The sequence below is a fragment of the Jaculus jaculus genome, chromosome 15 (assembly GCF_020740685.1).
Source record: "Jaculus jaculus isolate mJacJac1 chromosome 15, mJacJac1.mat.Y.cur, whole genome shotgun sequence".
NCBI classification, from domain to species: domain Eukaryota; kingdom Metazoa; phylum Chordata; class Mammalia; order Rodentia; family Dipodidae; genus Jaculus; species Jaculus jaculus.
In genome coordinates, this window is record NC_059116.1 from 25,929,193 (window position 1) to 25,954,633 (window position 25,441).

At 42.6% G+C, this 25,441-nt stretch overlaps 1 protein-coding gene across 3 annotated transcripts in view; it reads right to left on the reverse strand.

The window, feature by feature from the left end:
• Znf521 (zinc finger protein 521) overlaps positions 1 to 25,441 on the reverse strand; it is a 321,006-nt gene that overhangs the window by 27,648 nt on the left and 267,917 nt on the right. For all 3 annotated transcript variants that reach the window (XM_045134887.1, XM_045134889.1, XM_045134886.1), the window contains one exon: positions 2,796 to 2,927. In XM_045134887.1, coding sequence (XP_044990822.1) covers positions 2,796 to 2,927 — 132 coding nt within the window. The remainder of the gene's footprint in view (positions 1 to 2,795; positions 2,928 to 25,441) is intronic.

Consider the following 25,441-nt stretch of genomic DNA (forward strand, 5'->3'; position numbering starts at 1 on the left):
TGTCTGTGAACAGATAGAGCAGGCTAAATCGCACACCTCCTGGGCATGACTGACTGCCCACCACCTGGAGACATGGCTGGCAGTTGCATTTGCTCATGGGTGGGTCTCTGGCTTTTGTTAAGGTGCTCTCTACCCAGCATCTAACCCAAACAGCTCCAAAGGAATGGTTTATGGAAGTCCTGCTCCCTATAAATCTTTCAAAATGACACTCAAAATTGTCAAATGTGCAGCCCTTGTCCAGAAAGAAATGACTCCGATTTGTTCCGCAGCCCACAGGTTAAGAAATCATGGATCACCCAAAGCCTGTTTATTGTATTTGCCTAAAGTTATAGCTAGCAACCAGCTCTCTATTTGAATGTGTTAATGCTAAAAATTATATCCCACAGCTTCTCTGGGGCACTGTCTATAAATGTGTTAGCAGAACGGCAGGTAAATTCTCTTTGGATACTTTAAGATCAACTCGGCGTACACACTGAATGCAAGGGTTTCAATAATATAAACATGTTCAATTTTAATGACTACAAAACAAGGCCCTAAGACTGTGTAACAGTTTACCTAGGAGACATACTATTAATAATTAAATTGTATATGCCAGAGGCGGTGTTTGGGTTGGCAGAACTGACTTCTGATGGATGCCTGGTGCACTGTGACCTAAAAAAGTTTGCATCTACAATATTAATCTGTATAGGCAGGGAGAGAATTTATTAAAGATGTTGGCATTTGACTTTGACTCCACTCTAATCATTAAAATTATTCTAATTGCCAGCCAGCCTAAAATATTACAGTATTGTTCTTGTGAGTCATACATTTTAATCACATTTCTCATTACCTTAAAAACCACTCTGGTTTCCTTTCCCACCTAACCTGCCGTATACTGGAAGGATCATATATATATTTTCCTAATTGTTGTTTCTAAATGACTTTACTATAAAATCAAACAATTTATCTCTGTGCGTAAAGAGCATGAAGGCTCTTTTTGATGTACTTTTGCCTCCTGACATAGGCTCAACAAAAAGGGTGTAAATACACATATTCCATAGCACATGTGTGGAGGCAGAGGCCAACCTTAGGGTGCTGGTCCTTACCTCCCACTTGCTTGAGACACGGTCTTTCTCTTGCTGTTTTGTGGTTGTACTGTGAATGCCAGCCTAGCTGGCCTATGAGCTTGGGACTCTTCCAGTTCTGGTTCTGCCTTCCTTTGCTGTAGGTGCATTGGAAATATAGACAAGCAGGCTAGTTGCATGTGGCTTTACATAGGCTCTGGGGTGATTAACTCCAGTTGTCAGGCTAATGCGGCAAGTGCTTTTAATCATTGAACCTCCTCTCCAGGCTAGAAATGGATAGTTTTGTTTGTTTGTTTCTTTGTTTGGTTTTTTGAGGTAGGGTCTCACTCTAGCTCAGGCTGACCTGGAATTCACTAGGTAGTCTCAGGGTGGTCTCGAACTCACAGCGATCTTCCTACCTCTGCCTGCCAAATGCTGGGATTAAAGGCGTGCGCCACCACACCTGGCCGAGATTTTATACATATTTGCAGCTCATCTCCAAATAAATTCATACATTTTATGAGACTTCAAGGTACAGCCTGAGAGGACTATGTTTTCATGAGTCTTTATTGTGAGGAAACCTTGGACCCAGTCTTCCTTTATGAAGACTTATAAGCTTTGAATAAAGGACTCAAGACTCTCGGTTCTTTGCATCTTAAGATATACAGCATACCACTCATGGGGAAAACACAACAATAGATTTAAAATTTGAAAAAAAAATATTGGAAGAATCAAGAAAGAATTCCAAAGTAAAGGATGGGGAGTGGTGGATGGAGTCTACAGAGTCTGGGAGAGCCCCATTTGTGTGAGCGGCAAATGAACACGGCCCCTCTTTTTTCTCTTTTATCACAGAGCATAAATCTATAGGTCAACTGCAGCGAAGGTACAATAACAATGCTGGGAAGTCTGCTGAGGAAACTAGGAAGTCAATCTTGAGGGAAAGTCATCTGTCTGTCTCTTCCTATACGTGCTCCCTCTCCTGACAACTGGTAAGAGAGGCTGGGCCACTGCTTCGCAGCCAAATGCCAACTAATCATCAATGATTTACCCAGATATCTTTGCCATTGGTGGGGCCATGCCCAAACCACACGTGATCATATCCCAACTCCCATGGGCATCAAATTATGACTTCTGATTTCTGTTCTTTTATTTTGTTGAAGACTATAATGCTATTAACATCTACACAAGGTTTCTTAAAAATCATACATTTGTATCAACTTTAAAATCCAATGTTATAGGAAATAAATATTACCTCTAATCTGTTTCCCAGTTCACAGAAGGCTGTGAGTGTTTCAATAATATATTCTTAATTTCTCGTGAAGAATGTTAGAAACTTCTCCAGGTTTAAGCCACACACGTGTGTGGCCAACTGAGCTGAACTTTTAGCTAGACATCTTGTGACTGAAAAACAGCCAGGTATAGCAACCTCAGCCTTAGTAACCTTTTAACAGTGAGAGGAAAAAAAGGGAAGACAACATGGGTGTCGTTTTCCAAATGGAAAAGTGCAAACTTGTGAGAGAACTGGAAATGCCATTTGTCCGTCCTGACAGTTAACCTTCCTGCCCATCGGAGCCTTTATAGTAGGTTGCAATCAATAATGCTAAACCACAGGAATCAAACATCTTCCCCCCAACCCCAAATTGAACTGATGTCCTTGCTGTAAAAGGCCAAGCAGTGGGAAGTATGCTCTGGTAGGAGAGACAGAGAGGGGCCATTGCACGAGCCGGAGCTTTCTCGAGCTAAGCTTCCTACCTGTAAAGCAGACAGGGCATTTGAAGGTGCCTCCCATCCCCTCGAAGCTGTGCTCTATCAGGTGGCACTGCAGTTTGGCAGGGGAGTCGAAGGTCTGGCTGCAGAGTTTACACTCATGGTTCAGTCCTTCATCTGTGGAGGGAAAGGCATTGACAGAAAAGGTGAAATCCATCGTGTCTCTGACAGACTGGGGAATTCTCTCTGGTGGCAAGCTATCACCTTCTCCTCATATAAATAAGTATGCTTCCTGGGTACTTCACATTATGTGTCTGAGTTTATAGCAATGCAAAGCATCTCTTGAATTTGATATCCAAAGATAATCATGTCAGATTTGATTGTCATTCTAATACATTGTATTGGGCTTTTTAAAACATTTTTTTTGTTTATTTTTATTTATTTATTTGAGAACGACAGAGAGAAAGCAAGAAAGAGGCAGATAGAGAGAGAGAGAATGTATGTGCCGGGGCCTCCAGCCAATGCAAAAGAACTCCAGATGCATGCTCCCCTTGTGCATCTGGCTTACATGGGTCTTGGGGAATGGAGCCTCGAACCGAGGTCCTTAGGCTTTATAGGCAATCGCTTAACCACTAAGCCATCTCTCCAGCCCTGTATTGGGCCTTTAATATATCAATATTAGTCCTCCACATTAATGATTATAATTTTATGGACTCTGTACTTTTAAAGTCCCCAAATAAAGGACCTATGGAACAGTGGAATAGCTTCCTTTCTGCCTTATCTAGAAGTTTTTAGAAGGTTTGACACATGACTAGGTTTTCTGTGATTTCCTATTGATACAGACTTCCTTTTGCAAAATTTTCTGGTAGTTCTGAAACATTAATACTTACGGAACCTTTTTGATGTTCTTTTCTCTATTCTGCATTCCTGGTTTAGGATGTTTTCCTCATCCATTACTTTCTTAACTTGATATATGAGAGTTTTAATTTTGCCTCTAAACCCACCCAGCCCATATTTCTCTGAAACACTTTTATGAGATACAGGCTCTTTTTTTTTTTTTTTTTTTTACAGAATCTTGATTATTTATCTCTTATATCAACATGTTACCAAAAGTACTTTGATAGACTAACAATTCTGTATTAAGAGTTCACAATATAGAATTTTATATATATATAGATACACATACATGGCTGGAGAGATGACTTAGAAGTTCAGGCACTTGTCTCCAAAGCCTAAGGACCCAGGTTTGATTACCCAGTACCCACGAAAAGCCATAGGTACAAGGTGGCACATGCGTGTGGCGTTCGTTTGCAGTGGCTGGAGGCCATGGAGTGCCCATCTTCTCTTTCTAGCTTCCTCTTTTTCTCTCTGTCTTTCCATCCCTCTCAGACAAATTTAAAAAAAAAAAAAAAACAGTTCACAATATAGACATAAGCCGTTATCTTCACCGAAACTAACAACCTGGTGACTACATTAGCACTTGTACTTCCAACACTATTTTTCTACTTACTTACAAAAATAAATCCAATGAATCCCCACAGCAACCCTGTGAGGAACAATTGTACTGTACCCATTTCACAGATGAGAAAAAAATGAGACTCAGAGAGCCTGTCTCTCTGCTCTGTCATAACTTAAACCCAGGCAGTGTGGATTCGAGGTTCATGACTTCCATAGACAGGCTATGAAAAAAACCTGCTAGTCCCCAGACTACTTGTCAGGAAGTGTTAAGAGATAGAGGCTGCACTTTAACCTTGCTTGTTACCAAGTCTACGCTTCCGTTATTTGCAATAATTAAACATGTTCCTAAGGGGTATCTCTGTCAAATGTCCGAGGACTAGGGAATGTAAGTTATAGTCACACCACGGGATGACAAATCTATACTCCAAAGTCACTTGGCCCGCATATGTCCTGCACCAGTTGATATCATAGGCAATAAAAAGGCCTGGTTACAAAGTGAGTTAATATTCACTAACTGGGAGCAAAATCACTCGATTTGTATTCCTAATCTTTCCCCTCACAAAAGCATGGGTCTTGAGAACAGAGGACTGGAATTTGTACAAAGAGAAGTGAAACACTAATTAAGCCACCCAGTACTGTCTACATTTCACAGGAGATAAGAACCTACTCCGTATTTGGGTGGCACACTAAATTCCTTGATCATAATTATGTACGAAGGAGTTTAATTGTGCCTACTGACATGACAACGGGTTATACAAAAAGCTTTAGGGATTATATAAGATCAATTGGCTTCTTAAAATCTGTTCTTTCCTTTTAAATCCTAAAGTCACCAAATTTTTTTTCCCAAATTTTAGTCATTAAGAAACACAAGAAACTCTTTCTTGTGGAGAACTGGATCAGCAAGTTAATCATCAGGCATACTTGCTATATTTAAAAGTTTCCTATTTGCTCAATACTAATCACTTTTATTTTCAATCCAAGACATTTATCACTAAGGTGATTTTTTTTCTTCTTCTTCTTTTACTGTTTTGGCCTGTGTGCAGAGGACACTGTCCACTTCTGGAATACCTGCTTTGAGCTAAGCTCACTCATTGGCTTAGAGCTCACCAGTTAGGCTACAGACTGGTGGCTCAGTGAGTCTCTGGGACATTCCTGTCCCTGCCTCCCTTACAGATGTGTGCCCCCATGCCCAGCATTTTATGCGGGTTCTGGGGATCCAGCTCGGGCCCTCATGTTTGTGCAGCAAGCACCTTATTCACTGAGCCATCTCCCTAGGCCCAAGGGTTTGAATGTAATTTGAAAATTATGTACTTGTTTTCTCTTCACACTTTGTAGCCCCAAAACATATAAGTAATAAAGCTGTCTTTTTCTGCACCAGAACCAAGATGCACCATGTGTGAGCAAGGACACAGTCGTGCCTACGCTGGACTTGTTTTGAGGGTGTACACACAGACTTGGTGGGGAGCTTCCTGGAGGACGACTGAATGCTATAGGTGCTTAAAAGGAATCGTGCCAGTTAAGATGCTATGTCGTGTGATAGTCTCCCTTCTGACGACGAACGTTTGCTTTGTCAAGAATAATGTATGTAATTACAATGATTGTAATGGGCAGGTAATATGATGGAGAATGGAATTTCAAATGGGAAAGTATGGGGGTGGGGAGGGAGGGAATTACCATGGGATATATTTTGTAATCATGGAAAATGTTAATAAAAATTAAAAAAAAAAGAATAATGGAAGAAAAAAAAACAAGTAAGACATACATGTGAGAGCAAAAGGGAAATGTCCTCATCTTTTTTTTTTTATTTTTTATTTTCTAGTTAAATGAGAAATTGTACCCTCAGGTACTAAATAATCCGAATTTAGTCACACTGTTAATAAGAAGGAGCATCGTTAGAATAGACTCATTTTTTCATGGGTCCCACCCTTTCTCTGTGGCAGGTCTATGCAGTACCAGTAGCACTCCCAGTAAGTATTTCCAGAGCTATCTTAAAGGTTTTAAGGCCCAGGGTGCAATTGAGGAAATGTTGGAAGTCCTGCCTGTCTTTTATTTTTCATTTGAGCAGCGAGGTCTTCCTCTGGACCTGAACCGCTAAGTTATTTATTCAAGTAGGACAGAACGTACATGTCATCGATTAGCCAACAGAGTGAGCTAAAAATCCCCGTGCCCTAATGAACATGGTGCTCATCTGCACCCATTTCTCTCATCTCTGTTTCCTAACCTACTCTCTTTGCCCATTCTCACACTACTTACCCCAGGGTCAAATGCACAGAGAGGCCTGAACTAGTTGTTTTTCTCACTGATGTAACAAAATGCCTGACAGAAACAACTTGTTGCTTGTTGCGGTTAATGGCAGTGGAGCTGGCTGGAAGGCTTATTGTTATATTTCGTAGGATCAGAGGGCAGCATCAGGCTGGAAGCAGATGGGTTATAATCCCCCAAGACCTGTCTCCCTCAGCCACCCACCTTCTCCAGCTAGGTTCCACTTCCTAAAGATTTCAGGACCTCCCAAAACAGCACCACAAGCTGGGGACTCAAGCTCCAACATGTGAGCTTGTGGGGGGTGGGGTGGGGGTGGGCGTATCACAGTCAGACCACAACCGAACGCGTTCTTATAGTTAAGTAACTCACATATTTTTTAATAATTTATTTTGAGAGAGAGAGAATGGGGGCACCTGGGCCGTTAGTTGCTACAAACAAACTACCAGTCTGTTATATCCTTAATGGAATATTGAAATGGTTATTAAATCAATTGACTTGGAATCTCTTTTTCATACATGAGTCATACCGTATTATCCAAACGTGCGCCCCCTTGAGCTCATGTGCGGCACTGCACGCTGATGTCATGGTGTGTCTGGCTGACATGGGACCTGGAGCATGAGTTCTTAGGCTTTGCAGGCAAGTGCCTTAACTGCTAAGTCATCTCTCCAGCACACACACACACACACACACACACACACACACACACACACACACACAATTTTAATTGAAGAGGAGAGATAAAGGTACATGGAAAAAAAACATGTGTAATGGGAATCTCCAAACGTAGCCATATTTGGGGCTCTGTAGAACGCTGCTCTCAGGAGATCTATATTGACCTATATGGTTAACAGTAGTAGCTCAAGTTTTACAGAATTTGTAAATTCCCTTAGCATGGGGTGCATATCTGTGTGGGGGTGTCTGGCTGAGTTAAATTCCATTTCCTTTCAAACATGGGGCTCTTTTCAGAAGCCAGTGCTCTTGAGGTGACACCATCAATTTCAGTTCCAAGCAGGATGCTGCTCCCCAAAGCCAGAGCTTGCACCTCGCCTCCTCCCTGCTTCTTCCAGAAGGTGCCAGAAAGCTTAAAAAATTCAATCAAAATCACTATTTCTGCTCTCCAGAAAGGTAGCAGCTGACAGTAATTGGATAATACGGTATGACTCATTTATTAAAAAGAGATTCCAAGTCAATTGATTTAATAACCATTACAATATTCCATTAAGGATATAATAGACTGGCACAGCCCTGTTTTTTATGACGAGCTATAGATAGTATCTTCAGGTGAAACTTCCAGATTTTTACATCAGGTTGTTTGCTTATCTTTATTCCCCAGACTTTCTGCAATGAGCACAATTTAGGTTACACGAGGGAAGGAGGGAGCATGGGTAAGTGAATAATCTCCTTTCTAGATCCTATTAGTAAAGGTTTATTACAACACTGCAATTTGTGTGTGTGCATATTCAAGTGAATGTGGACGGATGCATGTGTGTGTGTTTTGTGCACTAAAGTGTGTGTGTGTGTAAGCCAGAGAACTACCTCGGGTTTAGTTCTTTAGGACTGGCCACTTTTTTTACTTTTATCTTTTGAGATGAGGTGTCTCACTGGCTTGATGCCCACCAAGTATGTTAGACTGGGTGGCAAGTGAGCCTCAAGGATCTGCCTGCTTCCATCTCTGGGATTAAAAGAGCCACCACAACAGGCACTATTTTTTATAAATATATAGTCTTACGACTACACTCAAGCTTTCATGTTTGCAAGGCAAGCATTTTACCAACTGAGTTGTCTCTGTAGCCCAAAACATTGGAATTCTGAAAGTCAAAATGGAAGATTAGACCGGAACTGAACAGGGTGAGCAAATACAAAAAGAAAAACAAAACTCATGGTGCACATTAAACTTGAAGATATTCAAGCTGAATACACATGAAACAAACACCAGCCCAAGGAAAGGAAGGATAAAGCGTCAGAGTGAGAACTGGGCGTCAGAGTGAGAACTGGCTGGTGGGATGAAAAATGATGGGAGATTCATCACACGCCTGTAGCATTCTAGAACTCCGGGTTCCCCTCCCTCTTGTATACTGCCAGGCATGCAGGTGCCTAGCAACGTGTATACAATGCTAGTATTTTCTCCAACGAGAACGTGTTAGAGGTCAATGACTGTGTGTCCTAGGCAAAGATGCCTTGAGCCCAACTGAGCAATGACTTCGCATGTATAGAAATTAGCGCTAAAACTATTATTTCCATTTGGTAATCTGCATGTAAGTGTGAACATAAATGTAAACAGAAATCAAGTCGACATAGAAGAGTCTGATGCTCCTGTAAATATTTACTCTGATATTAGATGTTTCAAAGGAGAGAGCTGCATACATAACTGGAGCACAATCTCCCTGCCTAAGTGAGAAATATGATGTTCGCTCGCAAGCTTGGTGCTCCAAGGAAATACTTCCCTTGTCCATAGTTAGTTCAAAGGCAAATGATAATCTCTCTCTGAACCTGTCTCTCTCTCAATAGATAAAACCTGCACCTATGAACTCTTCCTTTTTTTTCTGCAAATGCCAGACACATGCACCACCTTGTGTATCTGGCTTATGTGGGTTCTGGGGAATCGAACCTGGAGCCTTTGCTTTGCAGGAAACTGTCTTAACCGCTAAGCCATCTTTCCAGCCCTAAGAAGCCCTCTTAATCATCATCACGTTTGATAACAGACCAAACACTAGTCACCGTAACTCCAGTTATGGGCTCCAAAGTGGTAACTGTGAATGTGACATGAGACACTGACATTTCAGTGTAAGTTTCAAACAAGCAAAACCCTTTCAGCGGCTTCCGGACTGTGTGCCCTGTGTTTACACTCCTCTTCCTTCTAAGCAAACGTGCAGTGGTTGAGTTACACGCAGCTCGGATCTCAGCACTCACTGGGGGCGCCCTTATTTCGTCTGATCAACACTACAGCCATTACTGTGGACCAATTTGTAACGGTTTATAAGTAGCACTTCTTTTCTCCTTTACCCTGGAGATTGGATGGAAGGGTCCTCCAGCCTCTTCCACTGCACAAATCTATAGGCTCAAGTCCACAGACAAAACCCCCTCCTGGTACAACATCAGGTGGCAGAGGCCATCCTTGAAAAGATCTGCTGCGCATGGAAGTCAACTCTGCTCTCAGAATCCAAACAGAGGAATCAAATGCCCCACAGTTGTAATTTTTTTTTCCCGGTCTGAATCCGTGCACCACTCTATGGTTACATATATATTTTTAAAAATCTAGAGAAGTATGCCCTAAACCAACTCCCCACCCCCTCGCTTTGCCTCTCCTCTTCCCTGAGTTAATTTCCAAGCGCACATTTATAAGCCAGGGGTCTGAGGGTCAACAGAGCAAATGCACACACAACCAACGCGACAGACTCAGCCCTCGGCTACGTTGGCTCGCCCTGGAAACCGGGGGTAGAAAAATAGGCAGTGTGCTGTAATTTGCTATGCACACAGTCACCCCATTCTTTCTAGGTCTGCGGACTCTGGCCATGATAATTTGTTGCTTTATGTACGGCACATATTTCACGACTGGAACGTAAACACACTGAGGTGTTCATTTAGCAGTGGAGAATACGAGTTAGACTTCAAAGTCAGCCAGTCCATTAGTCATTAAGCCCCCTTCCTCCCCCCAAAATAAGGCTGAATTGGAGAGTATCTGACAGCACGTGAACCTTTTTTTTTTTTTTTTTTTGTGAACTACATCAGTTCAAAAAGTTCTACCTTTATTCTTTGGAACAATTTAACATGAAAATGAATGCTGCCTGAAGATTGACTAACACCTCCTAAGAGTTTTCTCATTAGCAGTATGGGAATGGCCACCACTGTTGAGCTTTCTAAGCCATGTGGGACAGGAACACTAGATCTCATATATGGGGGGAGGGGGCAGGGATGTGGCTCAGTGTATAAAGCGCTTGTCATTCAAGGGTGACGATCTGAGTTTGGATCCCCAGAACCCACATAAAGATGGTCAAAAACGTTATCTGTCATCCCAGCACTCCTATGGTGAGAGGAGACATAGAGACAGGAGGATCTCTGGAAGTCTCCAGGCAAACAAGAGACCATGCCTCAACCAAGGTTGCTCTGTGAAATTGGCATGTGAGTGTCTGTACTCAAGACCCATGAACACACATACATCACACACAAACACACACACACACACACACCAAAATAGCATGAGATATAAGCAAACGAATTTTCTTACAAAAGAAACAGCCCTGGGATTATAAATAAGTGACCCCCCCATATGCACAAAGAACCCAACACATAGGCCCCTCAAGAAAAGCCAAATGCATCCTACACACCTGAGCCAGAAGTATATTTCAAGGAGATCGACAAGGTGAGAGTCTCCATTTAACTCTGCCCCCAGTGATTTTTTTTTTTTTTTTCACTCTCATTTTGGTCCAATGTTCTAAAAGGCTGCTATGCCTTCGGATTTGATAAGTAAAGCCACTGATACTGACACTGTTATTTCCTGTCTTGAACTTCTCATTATCAGCAGGGCTGGAGCAGGAAATGACTCAACTGGGGGAGGCTGCATGGTACCCAGCAGATTTTCAAGAGCCCAGGGGCTGCCTAGAGCCCCATAAACATCAGCAGCTTGGAAATCAGCAGGAGGCACAGGTGGGCAGGGATGGGAGAGGCAGGAGGTGGGAAGCTCTGAGATGCAATATTGTCCAATGCCTTGGCTATTATCACTGGTTGTGCGAAGCACCTATTAGAATATTCTCATGGAGAAGCAAACACTGAAATGTTGTTCAAGCAATAAACAGTAAAACAAATGGCCCACCCGAAAGGTTGTTTTCCTCCAACTGTGGGACTCAGTGGTGCTCCGTGGTCACAAGTGGAGACAATGGATAAGCACACCGGCTAAGATCACTTTCCAGCCCAACCAAGGTCTGCATACCTTCAGTTCCTTAAACGTGGGCTCCATGGCTAGATTCGCAGTGAAAAGACACAATGCTAGCAAGCAGATTGAAAGAGGAAAACCTTATCCCCCAGTGTGGGCAAGGTGGTACCTGCCTTTAATCCTAGCACTTGAGAGGCAGAGATAGGAGGATTGCTGTGAATTCAGGGCCAGCCTGGGACTACAGGGTGAGTTTCATGTCAGTCTGGGCTAGAGTGAGACCAACACCCCCAAACAAACAAACAAAGTTTTGCCCACAAATGCTCTAAATGACAACAAAAAAGTTGTTGAAAAACAATGCCAACAAAAAAGTATTCTTCTTTAAGAATAGATACAAATGGTACATTTTCCTGAGTAAAAATTATTAATGCTGAAATGGCATGGGTGGAAGCAAGGAGGCCTAGAAATTTCTTGCTCTCAAAAATTTAGCTTCCATATGTAGAGCCCTGACTTCATTCTACATACACCACTCTTCTACACAGAGAGGCCTCAGGCTTCCACTAACAATCTTCCCCTTGTTTCTACTCACTGGAATAATGAAAAGAAACCTTTAAAAAAATATTATTATTGCACAAAGCTCCCCCCCATTTTACCTTTAGTGCTTTTACCTGTTTTCTAGCTTAAAAGAAAAGTTAGTTAGTATGCAAATGCAAGTTCAAAACACGGGCATGGATTTTGCATCAAGGGGCACAGCATGATTGGAAATAGCACCTTTCTAATTCAAGACTGAATTTCACCTCCTCCCCAGCCCGGGTGGCAGCCCCTGACATCCTGAAACCAAGGCAGCAGCCACGTTATGGGTGATTTACCCATTCAGGTTATGATGCAAGTTTCAGGAGGGCAGAGGTTTACGTGTTGTGCATTGACACGTGTCACATACCCGGAATACTATGTGGCTCCTACCTAGCCAGGATTTCATGAATAGTGATTTCATATTGGGGCAAAATATATACTCAGCTAGTTCATTATCTGATGCCATCAGAGGAAAATGCCTGGACTCACACCAAAGCATTATAAAATATATACTAAAAACGGTAACATGTGAAAGAAGGGATCATTGTCTATCATTGGTCCCATGTCGTAGAGAAGTCTCTGCACCATACCCCATGCCCCATAAGCAAGTTTACTTAATGGGCGAGATTCTAACATTGTAAGGTTCCATCCTTTTAACTGGTGCAAGCAGAGGTACACATTCATCAGATTTTGCTTATAGATTCTCTTGTTGGATATGGAATACCTACTATTAAGGCCCTCACTTCTGAGACTTCTGGCAGTGGAGGAAGTACAGGTATATTTACCTTCCAGTACTGTACAAGGAAAAAAAAAACACAAATTGGTAAAAATCGAAAGGATAGTTCATGCAGCATACACTAAACGTAACCTGCCTTAACATAAAATCCATGGGGAGAACATCTTTGAGGATGGAGCCAGTGCGGTAGTCAATATTAATCCCACACAGTGGTGAGCCAGCACCATGAGCTCTGGACCGGATACGGGGCTCAGCAGGCACGTTTCCGAGGGGCTGTGCTGAGTTTATGGCAAGGGTCAGGGCCTTTTCTTTTGCTTCTTTTTCTTTCAGAAAAATCTTGTTTGCCATGAAGCCGCTAACTATCTGAGAAACGTCTCTAAAGCACTCCGAAGCTATTTATCTTTGCTAGAAGGAACAGCCTGCTACTGCTGGTGATTATAAAAAGAAGAAGCAGAACAAAAAAAAAAATACAAATCAGGAGACAAAAGAAATGCTGGGAAGTTCAATGGATTTTGCAAATGTCGTCCTTCACATCTATGGGTTTAAGGAGGGAAGCTAGTTGGACCTTTGCAGAAACACATTATCTTTGTCAGGAACTGCATGATTCATTACTTACTGTGACAACATCACCTTTTCTCTTGTGGTGTTTAGAATCTGAAGTTACCAAAAAACTACAAGGCAGACCTTCAATGACAGTTGGGATGGAAAGGGGACCAGAATCTCTCTGATTCCCAGGGACCTCTGCTCATTTCCACTGGGGAGCAATATCAGGAGACCCATTCTACAGCACAATGTGAGACCACAATACTGCACGTTATTTGCAAATGAGTTGCATTTTTATTGTCCTACTGGTGTGACCTTAGAAACTTGGCCTTGAAGAATAAAGGAAGGTAATGGTGTCATAAATGCAATAAGAGTTCTAAAAACAGTTTATTGGAAATGTGCAGTGAAACTCGAATTCTCCTAATCAAACGATGCCACCCCTTAGAGAAATTTTCCTGCGCATTATTAAAGTGATATACTGCAGTACTAGTTACAGCTCCATAACCTTTAAATTGCCTGATTGTAATTAAGGCCACTAGTTTTATTTAGGAAGGTTCAAGGAGGCTCAATTTAAGTTGGCTTAACTGGTGTGAATTTAATGTCATGTCGCCAGAAGGGAGAGGGGGGCACTCTGGCTTGGCTGTTGGATGGCTCAGGCAGCCGCGGGGTCGTCTCTTCTAAATGAAGCCCAGATTCCAGAAACTGCAGCCACCAGGAAGTAGCCAGATGAAGGCAGGTCCACACCACCAGGGTAGCATATGTTCATCATTCATCCATTCTTTCATTCCATATGTTGGGGAATCTAAATACATCATCGATTGGGTGTGTGGACGAGCCTTTATACTTCTTTTTAAGAAGGTGGGCGGGGAGGGGTCTAGGTCATGTCCAATCAGCATTAGCATCTGAAAATGAATGTGACAAAACTGTAAGGGCAGGAAATCCATTACCAGGAAATTCTACAGCGGGAAGTTTGCAGTTAGGGATACTGGGAGGAAAGAAAGATGGTCCTTGCTCCGGGATACTGAAAGGATTGCCAAGAGCAACACATAAACTTCACTGAAAGGGCAGAAAAGTAAGTACTGAAACAAACAAACAAACAAAAAATATGACAGCAATGGAAGAGGCTCAGTGCACAGAAGAGGAGTAGCGAATGGGAGCAGCAGAGAGAAAAAAGTCACTTAAAGATTTGACCCATGTTCAAAGTCTTATTGGATGCGAGCTCCCAAGTATTCATCTCTGGAAAGAATGGTGGCAATTTGCTGTAGCTCCAACAGCAATAATGATGAATGAATTTCTTTACAGCCAAGTGGCTCAAGCAGCCAACCACGTTACCACTATATAATTAATACCACTAAGCAATTAAAGAGAACAGTAGGTAACATCGAGGAGGTGTCAAAATATATTAGCAGAGTAAAAGACTGCAACCACACACTTAAGGCAAAGTAACTGTCCAGTGTGGGAATCCATACACACAGTCTTCTTTGGACAGTATTTTTTAGAAAAAGCTTTTTCTGTATGAGGGAGATGGAGACTGACATAAAACTGTGCTAAGGTGATTAACATCCTTCCAAAAACAAATACCATTCTCAATGTTCAGAGAAATCAGGAACGGGATATGGGAAATTTGATTGCAAAGGCACAGGAGAGTTGCCTGGCCACTCTTTGGCATTATCCATCTACTAAGAAATAGTCTAATAAATACTTCACAAAACTGTATTTGTTGGCTCAAATATTCTCCAAGATTCCAATACATTTTTTTTTTTAGAAATGTAAAGTGTTACAAAAGCAGCAAACTAAGAAAGTGTTAGAAAAATAAAGAGAGGGTTCAACAAATCTGCTTGGATAAATAATGGAGTTTTTGATAAAGGTTAGAAGGGGCCTTCAGGGCTACCTAAGTACAGACATGTTTCAATGATAAGAAAATTGAGAATAGTGATATTAATTAACTTGCCCATGATAGGACTGACCAATAGTAGAATTCAGGCTTCCTGAATCCATGACTCTGTGGGACCACCAACCTCTCACTTGAAAATATAAATCTATCCTTCTCAAGTATAGCAGTTTAAGTTGTTAGCCAAATAAAGAGAGTTGATGTTTTCTAAATCTCTTTTTGCTGTGTGAGGAGCGATTTGGTATTTCTACATTCCCTGACAAATCCAGAGCTGAATTTATTTCAGTCCACCTCACATCCTGTGTTCTAAATAACTAAGTCTCTCTTGCTATAGAAAAGCTTTTGTCTCCTTCCAGGAAAGCAAAGCTTTAGTTAATGTGCAGTGCCTATAGGAAAACTATACACTTCGGTAATGGAAAGTTAAATTCCCCCATCTCTAAACTCTCCACTTTGCTCTGAGCTGTTGATCTGAAGAAATCATTCCTAATCATGCAACTTGTGACCTTTTTTTCTTACTAACAATAAATTCATGATTTGATTACATTGTCACCTGAAGCCGTGTGGAAGCTGGGCCTGAATACTCCTTTGAAAAGTTAAAAGTACTCAGAAAACAAGACTTATTTCTTAATGAAAAAATAGTTTATTTATTTACTGGCAAGGAGAGAGGGAGAGAGAAAGGAGAGTGAGTATGGGTATGCTAGGGCCTACCGCCACTGGAAATGAATTCTAGATGCATGCACCACTTTGAGCATCTGGCTTTACATGGGTACAGGGTTGAACCTCAGCTGTCAGACTTTGCAAGCAAGTGTCCTTAACCACTGAGTCATTTATTCAGCCTGGATTTCTTAGTTCTATTCACTATTAACCTGTGTTTCTCTGAGTACCTGAATCATCCCTGGTAAGGTTCTAAATTGGTGTTTTGGAAAACATTAAAACACCCCAGTGTTTTCTGAAGCAAGTGGCGTACTAAGAAGGTTACTCCATACTTATACATGGGAAATCGATCAATCCATTATTTTAACATGCTTCTAACCTACATTTTTCTCTTGGGCATCATTCTGGACATACCAGCATATGTAGCCACTATATGCTGAAGCCAAGATATTACTGGCATGCCAATGACTCATACTAATTTCTATTTCCTTCTGTTGTTTTCCATCAGTCAAGAGCACTGCAAGGGGAAGAAGGAAGAGAAATCATAAAGCAGGAAGGAACAGAGGGAAGAAAGATGATTCACACCACAAAGAGTCTTTTTCTACTTAGTTTTAAAATATAACAAGGAAATAAATATCTCTAAGTGTTTCATTAGGTCAAAAAAATTAGTTGACTCCAGGCGTAGTGGCTGACACCTTTAATCACAGCACTTGGGAGGCAGAGGTTGGAGGATTGCCATGAGTTCGAGGCCACCCTGAGACTCCATAATGAATTCCAGGTCAGCCTGGGCTAGAGTGAGACCCTACCTCGAACCCCCCCCCAAAACAATATTAGTTGACAACTGAATGAAATTGGTCCCAACAAAAAGCATGGATCAGTTAATACGTGTATCTGTTAAGCAATGAATAAGATATAATAATTATGGGTGGCTCTTTCTCAGACAGTAATTCCTTGTATATACCTTCTGCAAAGCTATTAAATATTTCCAAGACTATCATGCCAAGTTATAAACATGCCCTGGGCACAATCAATTTTTAATCCCCTATCTTTATGACAGTTTTTGTAAAACTAGAACCAGCTCATTTAAAAATTCTGAATGTTGTATACAGTGGGTGTCAATACAACGAAGGCTGATAATGAATGTCCTCCCACAAAAGGCGATCTATTGAGATAATGTCACTAGACTATCTATTGATGGTCTTACACTTTTTACATAGTTAAAAGCTCTGCTTTGCCCCTATGATATGTGATATACTCAGCATGGAATTCCAGTGCTGTCGTCAGCAATCCACAGCAGAATTCTGATAATGACGTGTATGAAGCTTACTCATCAGTTTCATTCTTGGGTAAAACAAGGAGGTCTAGGGCAAGAAATGGAGAGATGGTTCCATGGGTAAAGTGCTTGCCATGGAACCAAAAGGACCTTAATGTGGGTACCCACCACTGGGCATGGCTATGTAGGCATACAATTTCAGCATTGAGGAGGTGGAGAAAGGAGTTGCGGAATAGACCCCTGAGTTTGACTTCCACATTTACACACACACACACACACACACACACACACACACACATGCATGCACGTGTGAACACTCGCCCTCACACATGGATATGCACATACACATATATGAATATATATACACCCATGTACACACACCACACGCACAAGTCTAGCATAGACAGAGATCAACATGAGGGCTTCTATATTTGGCAAGCTGGAGAAAAGTTAATACTTCAGGTATTTGTGCAGCATAATGAACATTGCATCAGATATGTGAGGTATGACCACATCTGAAACAGCAACCAAAGTTCTCCTGTTCTTGAGTGTTGGAGGAAAAACAACTCATACCAGAGTTGATAAGCACATATTAGCATTGCAAAAATGTATATAAAAGAATAAGTTGGAGGGCTGGAGAAATGGCTTAGCGGTTAAGCGTTGCCCGTGAAGCCTAAGGACACTGGTTTGAGGCTCGATTCCCCAGGACCCACGTTAGCCAGATGCACAAGGGGAGCACGCATCTGGAGTTCGTTGGCAGTGGCTGGAGGCCCTGGTACGACCATTCTCCCTCTGTCTCTCTATCTGCTTCTTTCTCTCTCTGCCTGTCACTTTCAAATAAATAAATAAAAATAAACAAAATATTTAAAAAAGAATAAATTGGAGTAATAATTGCGGTATGGGGTTCAAGATAGGGTTTCACTCTAGGCCGGGCTGATCTGGAATTCACTATGAAGTCTCAGGGTGGCCTCAAACTCATGGCCATACTCCTAACTCTGCCTTCCGAGTGCTGGGATTAAAGTCATGCATCACCACACCCTACAAATTGGAGTAATTATTTTTAGTTAAAACTCCCGAGTTTATATAGATATTTACATTTATAGAAAAGAAGCACCCAATAATTATACAAGTGTTCTCAGGAATGAGAAGAAATGTTTCCTTAAATAAATATTGCTTTGAAATACATTAAACAATTAAAAATGAAATCTCAGAGAACTGCAGTTCCCTCCATAGGCAAGCACATCGTTGGTGACAGGAAGATTGGTACAGGGGCCCATGGAATCCATTTAGCACCTTTTCCCACTATCTCCCATAGTGACATATTAAGGCAGTCCTCAAAAGGAAAACAGGACAGGGGAAGAAGGCGCCAAGAGACACACAGAACTTAACGCTTTGGGCACCTCTCTCTTGTACTGAATAGTAGATAAGAAACAGCAGAGACATTCCATTTCAAAGTAGTAATACGGCCCAAACTCACCCAATTAAGTTGAACTATCATCTCACCCACTGCAAAATATCAGGCTTTGTGAGGAGGCCAAGGCAATGTTTAAGCCTAAAAAGTGGAGTGAAACGTCTACTCAAGACAAGTTCATGTCCCACCTTCTTTGTGCCCAGCCAGGAGAGGCTCCTGGTGTTGTTTAATCATTGTAGCCCTACTTTTCCCTCCTATTACAACCGTCATAATAGTGACTTATGTTCCTACAGTCTTGTTTTGGAGAGGGCTTATAAGCCTGACCCTTCTTCAGTCCCTGGTTTGACTCAGTGAGAGGCTAATAGGTTTGTTCAGCCATGTGAGTGGTTACTGATAGAGCTGGCTTCAAATCTAGATTTAGGCCTAAGATGAGGGGAAGAAAAAAAAAAGATTCAATTTGATTTTGGAGCCAAGTGTTCATTTTACTCATCCACGGCACTTAATTTGATAGGTCCCTCTGTTTAGAAAGACTGGAGACCATGGGATATCGTGAAATGGCCACGTTGCTCAGTGAGGTCATGAAAAGCAATGTGTGTGGGGGGGATTGAAAGATCAACTTTCGGGCTGGAGAGATGGCTTAGCAGTTAAGCGCTTGCCTGTGAAGCCTAAGGACCCCGGTTCGAGGCTCGGTTCCCCAGGTCCCACGTTAGCCAGATGCACAAGGGGCGCATGCGTCTGGAGTTCATTGGCAGAGGCTGGAAGCCCTGGCGTGCCCATTCTCTCTCTCCCTCTATCTGTCTTTCTCTCTGTGTCTGTCGCTCTCAAATAAATAAATAAAAAATATTTAAAAAAAAAAAAAGAAAGATCAACTTTCTGTTTGGGCCTTTCTGGTTAGCTTACTGCTCAGTTTTAGTGCTCTGTCAAAGTTAACTTGAAGCCAAAACTAGGCTATCCTTATTCTTTTTATTATTTTTTTTTTATTCATCAAGCTAAACATTCACTTAGTTGAACATTTGGCGTTTAAGAATCTAATTCATGAAGAAATAACATGTTGTGATTGTGCTATTGTGGGTAGGAAAACTGATATGATTCATTTGATTAACAAAATGTGCTTCTCAAAACCCAAAATGCTATTATTTTCAAACTGTGTGAAACTAGGCAGAATCATTTGTTTCCCCACAAATGGAACTAGTTACCAAGCTTTTTACTCTTCCTCATGTGGAGAGTTTCACATAGACTGTTAAATATAACTTACTGAGTTGATTTGGAAAATACCAAGAAAACCATACACCGTAGCTCAAATGATTAGAGTTAATGAAAACAAACAAACCCTCCCTGACCCCCGGAAATGTAAATAAAAAGTTAGATTTCCCCATACTACATTTGATTGCATTAATTGATGCTTTTTTTTTTTTTAATGGTTGAAAATAAAGCTCAGCAGTAGCATTTTTTCTTCCCTAAATCACAATGGCAGCACATTACAAACATTACCAAAAGGTCCCCTGGCGCGACTGTAAAGTTCCACTCGGGCAGTAAAATGCGTCTACTGTGTCCTCCATTTTCATCTCTACCCTCCCAGATAAGAGAAGAAAGCAGGTCACAACGCAAGTAAGCCTGCATGCGTATTGCTTACCTATTAATTTCTGATGAAGACGAAAAAACTGAATGGTCAATGACCATGTTTCTTTAGATGTATAAAATAAAATCCTTTCATTCTAACACAGGGCTTGAGTTCTCACCGCTCTTGGACCATGACAACTGTGTCCAGTTTTGTAATCTATCATATATATATATTTTTTTCCTACTGTTACAGACTTTGCTTCTATAAAGGGAAGGGCATTCCTGGTACACAGGCCAGTAAACCCAGAGCTCTAACAGAGGCTTAAAGTGAACCCTATCAACGTTCCAACATGGATGGTTTAAGGGCTCAGAAGGCCTCACCCTTCCCCCAGGAGCTATTGGCAGTTAATGGTTTCTGGAGGAGGGCAGACCTTTTCTTCAGTAGTGTAGTCACTGGTAAGTGGCTCATGCTCTGGTGAATAACTCTTCACCCATGTTGCTTTATGAGCAACCCTAATTAGACCCAGTGGATCTCCATCTCCCATCCCTTCTCTCTCTCACACACACATAAGGCATTGAAGTGTGATTAATTGTAAGGGGGTGGACATGATTAATTGTAGGAGAGGATGTGGGGCAAGAAAAAGTAATGGGGGTAAATATGACCAAAACATATCCCTTTACAAAAATTGTCCACAAGTAAATTATAATAACAAACAAACATAGTAAGTAAAGAAATGTGCAAATAAACCTCATCATGAGCAGTTCTTTCTTCCCACGAAACCCGGTGAAATAGTCTTAATCATTCGGACTTTGGACTAACCTCGTGATGAGGTAGGTACTCAGCCCGACAACTAATAGGTTACATAAACCCACATGGGATGATGGTTCATTTCAGTTGTCAACTTGACAAAATTTAGAATCACCATGGAAACAAATCTCTGGCCACACCAGGGAGGTACTTTCTGGCTCAGGCCGAGATGGGAAGATACACCTTAAATTCAGGTAACACCACTCCACCCACGGGAGTCCTGGACCACATCCAAAGAAGGCTAGCTGATTGCCAACACTCACCCTACTTCTTGCCTGACTTCAGGATCAATGTGGCACTTGTCCCAAACTGCTGCCACCACCCCTTCAATGCCATGATGGACTGTAACCTCAAACTGTCAGTAGAATAAACCCTTCCTCCCATAAGCTGATTCTTGTCAGGGGTTTTGTCCCAACAGTAAGAAGGGTAACTAATACACACGGTTATTTTTAACTGTCCCTTAGCCAAATAATCTCTGAAACGTGGATACCAAGTACCTTATGATACTGGGTTGCAGAGGTGAGATTCAGTTGAAGGAGCACACATCGAGTGTCTAACATGAAACATTACACATCAGATGTCTAGGCTATAGTGTTTCTCAGTTGATGTTGTTAATTCTTGATATTACACATGAGGCATACAGAAATTTTTTTTTTTAAAAAAACTTTATTTTAGTTTATTTGAGAGAGAGAAAGGGAGAGAGAGAATGGGCATGCCAGGGCCTCCAGCCACTGCTAATGAACTCCAGACGCGTGTGTCCCCTTGTGCATCTGGCTAACGTGGGTCCTGGAAAGTCAAACCAGGATCCTTTGGCTTTGCAGGCAAACGCCTTAACTGCTAAGCCATCTCTCCAGCAACCCCCCTTTATTTTACAGAGACAGAGAGAGAATTGGCACACCAGGGTCACAGCTATGGCAAATGAACTCCAGACACTTTTGACACCTAGTGGCCATGGGTCACCTTGCACTTTTGCACTCACCCTTGTGAGTATGGTTTATGTAGGATCTGGGGAGAGATCTAACATGGGTCCATCGGCTTCAAGGCAAGCACCTTAACCACTAAGCCATCTCTACAGCTCTCGAAATATTTTTTTAAAATATTATTTATTTGTTGGAGAGAGAGACAGATACAGAGATAGAAAGAATGGGCACACCAGGGCTTCCAGCCACTGTAAATGAACTGCAGATGCATGTGCTATCTTGTGCATCTGGTTTTATGTGGGTACTGGGGAATTAAATCTGGATCCTTTGGCTTACAAGGAAGTGCTTTAACCGCTAAGCCATCTCTCCAGCTTTCACATAGAAATCTTTAATATAAAATGTTTGTAGTCTTTAAAATTCCTTTAGCAATTTTGGTCCTCTAGATTTGCTCTCCTCTTAATGTGAAGGAAAAAAAAAACAATGAAAAGAAAAGAAAAACAAAAAGGGAAGAGGAAGAAGCCAGAGTCAGCACATAACATGCCTCTTTCCCAGACCTCTGACTTTTATCAAGATCAAAAGTAGAAAAGCAAAAGCAACTTTGTGTTTTACCCTGTCCATCATTTCCAGTGGGTTGGGACAGACGAAAGGAGAGGAGAGCTTCCCAGAGTCACTGCTCCATCGGTGGCCAGGTGGGGCAGCTCTGGGCCTTGCAGGGACTTGAGAGGCCGAGCCACAGAGCCGAGCCACAGAGCCGGCGGGCTGAGGCTGCCCTGCAGGATGCAGCCCGTGACGCTGCCTGAGCCTCCATCACCTTCCGAGAAGGGGCCTCTGCTCCTACCAAGGAGCCCACCGGCCGGGCTCCTAGACATGTGGGAATATCTGGCAAATCCAGCAGAGACTTTTTGTTAGTTTTTAAACTTAACCCAGACATTTATGAGGAAACTGTAGCATATGGCAATGATTAAACTTGAAGACAATACCCAGAAGATGTTAATGCAGTTAAATTATCCACTTTTGAATCCCCCACTCAACCAGCCTTAGCTCAGCGTCGGCAGCAATGGCTACTTTCCTAAAACCTTCTTCCACCCACGTGTGTGTGTGTGTGTGTGTGTGTGTGTGTGTGTGTGTGCGTGCGTGCAGAGGAAGTAACATTTCTGACAATCTAGCATTAGCTAAGCATTTGTTGGGATGACATAGGAAAGTCCATTCAGCACTGAGGAAGGCAAGCAGAGCTTAAATGTGAAAAGCACTGGTGTCCCTTTTGCTGTCCCCTGACCCTCACCCCCAGTTGACCCCTCCCCCCGCCCACTCAGCACTACCTTTGCCTCTGAATTCACACCAAACACTATGAGATTCTTTCAGCCCAGATCTCCTTCTCCCCAGCATGCGCCTTCTTTTTCCTAGAAGAGTCTGAGGCCCTGTTCTCAATTATTCACTAGGCTTGCTCTCAAGACAACCGTGGCTTTGGTTTTTCAGTGGGTGCACAGAAGGACACCAGAAGTCAGAGAAGGAGGGAAGGAAAACCCTTTGGTGAAGTCACTGGGTCACAAGGGATTATCAGTCCACTCCCCCGCCCCACAGTGGAAGGCACAGAGATCTTGTCAAATTCACAGCATTAGTCTGTATGACGTGTCTCTTCCCAGCTTTTGTCCAGTGCAGAAGTTGAAAAATAGAAGCAACTTTCGGTTTTCCCCATCCATTATTTTTTAAAACTTTTTTAAAATTTAATTTATTTATTTGAGAGCAACAGGCAGAGAGAGAGAAAGAGGCAGAGAGAGAAAGAATGAGCACGCCAGGGCTTCCAGCTACTGCAAATGAACTCCAGATGCGTGCGCCCCTGTGCATCTGGCTAACGTGGGTCCTGGGGAATTGAGCCTTGAACCGGGGTCCTTAGGCTTCACAGGCAAGTGCTTAACCGCTAAGCCATCTCCCCGGCCCCCCATCCATCATTTTTATTTCTACCTTAAAAACAAATCAAACACTTTTTACCCCATTTCCTGGCTGTGCTGGGGCCTCTGCTCACCTCCATTTTCTTCTGAGGAGCAGCATCATTGGGGCTGGGTTCCACCCTGTATCTTCTACATTTTGTTCCTCCCCTTCCAGAAACAGACCTCTTTGAGTCCTGGCAGTTCCCCCTTTGTCTTCTGTTTTAAAGTCTCCAGTAGAGAGAGTGGGTTACAAAGAATGTTCTTAACAGGTACATGAAGGCCACTGCCTTCCAAGGGCCCCACACTGTTCCTGCTAATTGGCGGTGGGGGCGGGGGAGAGGAAGGAGACAATCCAAATTTGCTTTCTTTAGAATGCCACCTCTTGGCGACCTCTGCAAATGGGAAGACGTTAGAAGTAACTGAAAAAAAAAAATTCAGAGGACAATTTGATTTTAAAAACTCATTCGGGGGGGGGGGGGCTGGGAGATGGTTAGACATACAAACTTGAGTTCTGTAATTCAGAACCCGAGTACCCTCACAAATGCAAGATGGTCGTGGCTGACCCCCTGTAATTCCAGAGCTCAGATGTGAAGACAGGAGTTCCCCAGGGTAAGCTGGCTAGCTAGACTAGCCGAATAGAATCTGTGAGCTCTAGGTTCAGTGAATAAAGAAGGTGCAGAGCCGTTCACGAAGACATCCCATGTCAACTTTCGGCCTCCACACGCAGGTGCACACACACCACATCCAGACGTGTATACCCACTTGCATGCACATTATTATACACACGTACATGTGCGAAAAAGTCCTCAGTTGACACCAACTAAGGAAAACTACATTTCAAAACCTCTGTGTTGAACACGTGCATTTGGGTTTCTAGAGCAAAAGACTAGTTTCCCAAGACCTTTACCCTCTTAACCAACTGCTGTGATATCTGACCGGCTGCTCTCAGGAGAAGGGACCCCTCTGGTCAGCCAGAGGGACAATGTGGGGGACAAACGGTAGGTGCATGGCGCCCTTGTGTCCTGCAGCATTTCCCGTTGTTCTGCAGGGGCTGATGCACCGGGTCATTAGCCTCTGCGGCTCTCCTTTCAAGGCTGTCTTCTCATTAGTACCGAATTCCCTGCCCCCGAGAAGAGCACAGATGTCAGGCAAGCCTGACCCAATATCTGGCTGATCAGCTGCTGTTTACTTTCATAAGCCTGAGGTTTTAGTGTTATCTTGAGCGCAGGCAGTGGGACTCCTGGTCGGGCCAAAGTAAGGGAATGCACAACCAGGCTCGCAAATGGCCAGAGCCCACGGCCCCACAGATCTGCATTAAGAGCAGGCTGCTGCTTGCCATGGAAAGCTTCCCGAAAGGACAAAAGGGGTCCAGAATGCTCCTCTGGAAACCGAAGTCTGCAGGAGGCTCCGGTCCCCTGAAACAACCCAGCATGCCTTGGCGCATCCAGCCTGGGGGCAAATGGTCTACGCTCCAGTCCTCTTCAGAAAATGTTCTTTGTATGGAATTAAATAAATAAGTAAGAGCATGCATACACATATGCATACATACATACAAATATGCAATGCATCTCTTTAATAATCTGAAGGAATCATCTCAGCTCATGGATGAGGCTGTCATGAGGGGCCTGTGACAAAGGGGCCTGTGGGTTTTTTCTCAGTACCTTTGATCTGCATTATGAAATGTTAATGTCCATCCCATCGGACCTTCCAGAAACACACCCTCTCTCTGGCAAGGCTTTCCCCCTGCCCACTGCAACTTCGACTCATGATCTCCACGTGTGGGTCCGTGGTGACTTTGAGTTCACCC